We start from the raw sequence: 6,916 nt of genomic DNA on the forward strand, positions 1-6,916 counted from the left end.
GCACATGTCAGATTATTATTTAATTTGTTCAATTAAATTGAACCAAATGGCACCAGGACCAAGAGTGGAGGAAAAGTAAAATATGTTCTCGTTTTCCACCCGCTTACCATGAATAATTTGTGACCATCGCGCTATAATATGAAAATACTAGCGACCCGTCTTGTCTTATTATCTGTTAATGCGATGGGAAAGTAAAATTACGCACGTAGATTTATTGTCTGGACCTTTGCTGCAGTGTCTCACACCGAAAATCCCCACATGAAGTTTTTACTGGAGGTCAGCTGAAGCTGAAACGCCCCGCACCGACCTGGGCTGCAGTAATCTATTACCCGGGAGGTAACGCGCTCTGCAGCGGTTTCCACCTGACCGTGAGTCTGAGCGCGTCACATCAGAACGGCGGTCCACTATGAGTCACACCGGGGCAGAGACGCCGAACTTCTGCAGGATTGGTCAGTATCGCTGCTTCTAAATGATTATTATTATTATTGAATCGTTGTCATTATTTCTGTGGGTAAATACTCGCAGAGCGCTTTTCCGGGAACTGATCTGCGCCGAGGCTGTCCGCAGGATCCCAAGGATCTGAGAAGAAACGCATGCAAATACCGAGCAAGTAGGATTTTTATGAAGGGAGTCACTTTTTCCTCTTCTGTTTTTATTCCTCACGGAGAAAGCAGAGGACGCGTGAGTACCAGGAGCAGCGGGAAGCATGAAAGGTCCTGGGTGCGCATATTGATTGATTGACTGACTGATTGATTGATTGACTACTTTTCATCAACCTGCGTGCAGAAAAAAAAACATGGAAAACTACACAACGTGGACTAATTTCACCCAAGTTGTGTCGAAGCTGGACGGGACAGGCGGTGAGGAAGAGGACGAGGAGGACGACGGCGGCAGCGGTGAACGGAGCAGCGGTCTGCGCGTCCTCATCGGCTGCATCCTCTTCCTGCTCGTCGTGTCCACGCTGCTCGGGAACACGCTGGTGTGCGCCGCCGTGGTCAAATTCCGCCACCTGCGCTCCAAAGTCACCAACTTCTTCGTCATCTCTCTGGCAGTGTCCGACCTGTTCGTGGCCGTGCTGGTGATGCCCTGGGAGGCCATCACTGAGGTGACTGGCACGTGGCTGTTCGGCCGGTTCTGTGGTGTTTGGATCGCCTTTGACATCATGTGCTCCACAGCGTCCATCCTCAACCTGTGCATCATAAGCGTGGACCGCTACTGGGCCATCGCCAGTCCGTTCAAGTACGAGCGCAAAATGACTCACCGGGTGGCGTTTGTCATGATCGGGGTGGCGTGGACGCTGTCCATCCTGATCTCCTTTATCCCGGTGCAGCTGAACTGGCACCAGACCGGGGAGGAGGAGGTGGAAGCGAAGTTCACCAGCGGTGGGAACTTCACGCACAGCAGCACCTTCAACGGCAGCTCTGAGGCCAAGAGCTGTGTGGCCAACCTGAACAAAACCTACGCCATCTCCTCGTCCCTCATCAGCTTCTACATCCCGGTGGTGATCATGGTCGCTACCTACACCCGGATCTATCGGATTGCGCAGACCCAAATCCGCCGCATCACGTCTTTGGAGCGGGCGGCAGAGCAGGCGCAGAACCAGGGTTACGGTGTGAACCGGAACCAGCAGCAACAGCAGCGCAGGCCCAACGACGAGGCCTCCTTGAAGTCGTCCTTTAAGAAGGAAACCAAAGTCCTGAAGACCCTCTCCATCATCATGGGGGTGTTTGTCTTCTGCTGGCTGCCGTTCTTCGTCCTCAACTGCACCGTCCCGTTCTGCGACCCGCCCTGCGTCAGTGACACCACCTTCACCGTGTTTGTCTGGTTCGGTTGGGCCAACTCCTCCCTCAACCCGGTCATTTACGCATTCAACGCGGACTTCCGCCGGGCCTTCGCCACCATCCTGGGCTGCAACAGGATCTGCTCCAACAACGCGGTAGAGGCGGTGAACTTCAGCAATGAGCTCGTTTCGTACCACCACGACACGACGCTCCACAAGGAGGCGCTGGTCCCCGCACAGCTGCAGCAGCATCCGCGCACCATCAACGCCGGGTCCGACCACCTGGAGGACGTGAGTGCACAGTTCGATGAGGACTCTCTCGTCTCTAATGGTTCCCGGAGCCACAACAGGCTGCTGCTCCTTCCTGCCACCGCCCAGTTCGAGGACGACCCAGAGATCTCCTTGGAAACCATCACCCCGTTCACGTCGGCGGCCGGGCTGGAGAGTGACGCACTGATACCTGGACAGGTGCACCAGGATGGGTAGGACCGAAGATGCGACCATGGCCAAACAGGAAGTACTTCAAAATAAAAACACCAGTTTACCAGTTAATCTTTCTTTATCATATTTGCTGCTGGAAAACTTCTAACCTAGAACCAGAACATTTTCTCTGACTGCCCAGTGCCACCTAAATGGAAGTAGTTTTAGTGATTAGACCTCCCGGATGCAGCAAGGCCACAAATTAATGAATGACTGTTTGACATAAACACAATTTTTTCCACAGAAGCACAGAATTCAGTGTTCACAATGCTTTTAAATATAAAACATGCAGGTTTAGTGCTCTTCACACCCTGGATCAAGGACAAGATTAATGTTTTACAAAGTCCAGGACTGAATCACAGAATCATTTCTTTAGTTTCTGAAAATTTAACCTTGTCACTGCTGAGAGTTGTCTGCAGCAGCAGCAGCGACGGTCGCAGCACACTTCACATCCTTCTTTGTGACCTGGATTGGATTTTCTTTAAGGGCAGATCATCAGTGTGATATTTTTGGTGACTGATCAATAATCCTCAGGTGCCGGAGCAGACCTGAATGTAACGTTACACAAAAATAAAAGGTGATTGAATGTTAACCGTGAATGAGTTCCCTAATTCTAAAGAGATTTTGAGGTAATTCAGTTCTGTAAGCTGAAATTGAGCTCATGGGCACTGGCCTTTTAAAGCTATTGATTAGGTTCACTGCTGCAGCTTCTTAATGCATGAGAGGATTTGTTGAAGATGTGAATGAGCTGGGTCCATTAAGTCAACACACACCTGCATTGTTTTCTGCATTTACACAGAACATTAAAGTCATTAATAAGGAATTAGTGTGAAGGCAGGGATCAGCACTGATAAGCTGGTTAATTCGTGCAGGCCTGTGCAGACAAGCGGGTTCAAGGAGTCAAGTCATCAGGCAGGTTTAAGAAGCAAAACATGGAAAACATTTGCAGCAAGGACGTTTTTATGTTGTTCAGATAATTAGAGCACAAAAGGCTTTTTCCTGGGATTTAATGTAGAACAGGAAAACGCTTCAGAGCTGACAAAAACATTAAAACCACCCAACTAATCCGATTTAACGATTAGTGCAAACTGGAGGTAAAATGGCAAATGTGTAACAGGTAAACGCTGCTGCCTTACATGTTAAATCAGGAGGATATGAAGGTGAAATGAAGTAAAAGGAGCTTGTTCCCTGTTATTCTCTGCTCAGACTACAGCAGGTTGTTTGTGTTTCTGCAGAGCTCGTGTAGGCCACATGGGGGTCTTAAGAGTCTGGTCAGGGAATCTCAGGCTGACTCCCCAAACAGAAACATTCTGCTGAGTTTCCACTATTGCATCTGTTGTCATTCGTCTCAAAAATTAAATGAAAATTCAAAATGTCCGAGGCAGATTCTGTTCTGCTTGGTGGTTCAAAGAAACTAACGAACCATCACGTCCTTTTGACTCCTGCTATATGACTTTTGTTTGGGGTCACAGCTGTTTAACAGCTGGTTAAACACAATGGACATTCATCCGCTCTGTAACTGCAGCAGCTACTGGCTGCAGTTTTTATGCAGCACTCCCATATCTGTGTTACTGGAGTTCAATAATAGTTTGATGATAAAAGCTCTGACAGAGTTTGATCTCTTGAAGGTCTCAAACACATGTCACTATGTGAGACCATTTCCAACTAAGGAGGGAGGAAAGTCGACGTCATACAGACAAAAACTCCCTCTGCCTTAAAACTGAACCACCTGTACATTTATGTGCGTAGGCGACAGTTTTATCCTTATTATTTATAAGTTCTAATTCTCAGACAACTGCAAAAACTAGTCCAGTGGCAAAACATCACTGATATGCCCAAATAAATCCAACATTAAAGAAACAGGGATTGGGGATTCAGGGATTTCTTCTTGTTCACTACACTTTGTTCAGTTTTTCTGTCTCGGTCTCTGCCGGCTCCTTTCATCTTCAGTCAGTGGTGGAGTTGAAACAGACTGGAGGCTCCCAGGGGCCAGAGAGGGGACAACACCATGAACCACACAGGTGTCCTCTATGGGTACATCTGTACTGCTGTGAGGCGAAATACGTACCAGTGTCGAGGCAGAGAGAAACCAAATAATGCAACTTTGCTTATTCCAGTACGTTTTAGAAATATGAAGGTGGGGATGTGAATGCATGAGCTGTGCTTCCAGCTTTGATGCAGCACAAACATCACAGACCAACGATTAAAGGTGTTTGCTTTTACTGTCACCCTGAGCTTTCTTGTGCCTGATAATCTAAAAGGCAGCCTGCAGAGTGAAGCAGCGTATAGTGGCTCGCTGATCAGAAAATCAGCCAAACAGACAAAGGGAAACTGCACAAACTGAGGGTTTGTGCCATGTGTCATTATTAAACCACACTGCCCACATAAACACCTGCACCGTGATTAAATGGGCTGCTATGAAATTTAAGTTTTTCAGGAAACAAACCTTACTCATGTTGGTGATCCTCTGACTTTTCCTCTAGCACCAGGTGGAGATTTTAATTTCTGATTTAAATATCTTCAAACTGAAAGCATTTTGAATTTAGATGAATCCAAAACATTGATTTATGAATAAATATCTGCAAAACCCATACCATTCTTCCCAACTTCAGCTGTGCAGTAACTTAAGATGTTGAACACATACCTGCCAAACATTAATATGCTGACATTCCCTCCTTGGGCAGGCTGATGGCATTGAGCACAAAGCACCGCTGTGTAACAACACCTGTTGTTTTTCTCTGGGTTGAAGTTACGGTATGTGACATGAAGGCTGCAGCGTCTCTCAGTGCATCTGTCAACAGGATGCAAAACTAAATTGTCAGGATTGTAACTGTATGTCTGCAGCTCAGTGGCATTTGAAACACATTTATCATAAAACTTAGATCCACACACACCAGACAGGTACAGCCACACAGCAGCAAGAGTGCACACACACAAACACACGCCTGTTTTCATCTGTTTTAGCTTCAGCTTTTAAAACATATCTCTTCTGCTGTGAATGTTCAGCTAATTCGGCACAAACCACCTCATGTTTACGATGCATTTAGAGAGCGAGAGGACAGACTAGACAGCTCAGCTGCGTTAGAATCAGAAAAGAACAAAACTTACTTAAGAGTCTGTGCAGGCAGAACAGGAGTCAAGAGGTCAAACACCCAGGTGAATTCCTGAGGAGGAGACAACAGAGTTAAAAACAGAGTCCAGAAGAGGAACTTAAGCCCAATACACGAGTAAAGGACGAGGAACACATGGCAACAGGAGGCTGAGAGGCTTTTTGGAACTGGTGAGGGAAGTGGAAGCAGGTGAGCAGAGTCAGGAAAGGAGCAGAGGCTGGACAAATAAAATGAAGGTGCAGAAAATGGCCTCAGCTGAGACAGGAACCGTGACAGGTTTTAATGTGACACATCTCATGGGGGAGACGAGATGAAAAGAAAATCCTTAAATCAACTTACTACATACTTGTGTAAAACAATGAACAATATATTTTAGAGGAAGGCAGATGCCACATTTTTGTCAACTCAATGATCACAGTGATTCCACATTTAATCATGTTTTTCTTCTTAACAATATTCACTTTTGTTTTATTTGCTTATGTGGAGACACCTAAAGAAGGTCTTAGTTGTGTTTTATTTGCAAATAAGAAATAGACGATGTAGCTACAAACATCGACAGCGCAGCAGTGCTCACACCAGCTGACACAAAAACCCTTTTACATCATTAGCAGTTTAAACAATAGAGAACAGCTCTCACAGCTCATCTTCAGTCTCACCCCATTCTCTTTCTATTCCACCTTCAGTCTACTGGCCTTTTGTCTCTGTAACACACACACACACACACACACTCAGACACACTGAAGGTCAGGCTTTGGTGTCATAATCATCGTGGTAATCACGGCAGAGGAGGAGACGGTGATGGCGCCCTGATTGCGGCCGCCTCTCAACAACCGTTGAAAAGTGGCGAGTAGACGCCCGTGTTTGCTGTCAAGGACTCGGAGTCATCACCAGCTCATTTCACTCTCTCTCTCTCTCTCTCTCTCACACTCACTCACACACACACACACACACACACACACAGTCAGTCAGTCAGGCGGGTTATTCTCCAGTTAAAAAATACAACTGTAAAAATTAGAGATTAATATATTTATCAGTGTACATCACTTGCTTTATGGAAACCTGCAGATGCACATATTGTATTTTTGAGCAGCTATTACTCCTGATGTTTGTGCACAGCCGACAGTTTCCACACATGAACGGGTGAAGAGTTGCCTTTTCCAGGTCTCTTGATCTCTGTGACTGGATCTTTCTAAAAAACACCAGTAGGAGGCAACAGAGTCCCAGCTGCATCTCTGTGACATGTGGCAACACACAAAAGGACACAGTTTCTCACATTTGCAAACATGTTCTCACACATACGCTTCCTAATGTGCATGACAAGTTAGCAACCACTCATGCAGCAGATTAGCACAGCAACAGAAACACTCAGGTCTTCATCTGTGTTTTCATCTCTTTTAGACTAAAAACACACAAGAAAGAGCCCAAAGAAAAACTGAACAGAACCAACAGTGGGTTGTAACACTGGAGACAAGTAAACATAATCTATTTAAATGCATCAGTGTGCTGTTGTGTGTATTGTTTCAGGCAATTCTGGGATGTTGTGCAC

At 46.2% G+C, this 6,916-nt stretch overlaps 1 protein-coding gene across 1 annotated transcript; it reads left to right on the plus strand.

Annotated features, from left to right (window-relative positions):
* Positions 1-796: 796 nt before the first annotated feature.
* LOC113131916 (D(1)-like dopamine receptor) lies at positions 797-2,266 on the plus strand. Its single transcript, XM_026309678.1, has one exon. The coding sequence runs from the start codon at positions 797-799 to the stop codon at positions 2,264-2,266; it is 1,470 nt and encodes a 489-aa protein (XP_026165463.1).
* The last annotated feature ends 4,650 nt before the right edge of the window (positions 2,267-6,916 follow it).

The sequence above is a fragment of the Mastacembelus armatus genome, chromosome 15 (genome assembly GCF_900324485.2).
Source record: "Mastacembelus armatus chromosome 15, fMasArm1.2, whole genome shotgun sequence".
Classification (NCBI taxonomy): Eukaryota; Metazoa; Chordata; class Actinopteri; order Synbranchiformes; family Mastacembelidae; genus Mastacembelus; species Mastacembelus armatus.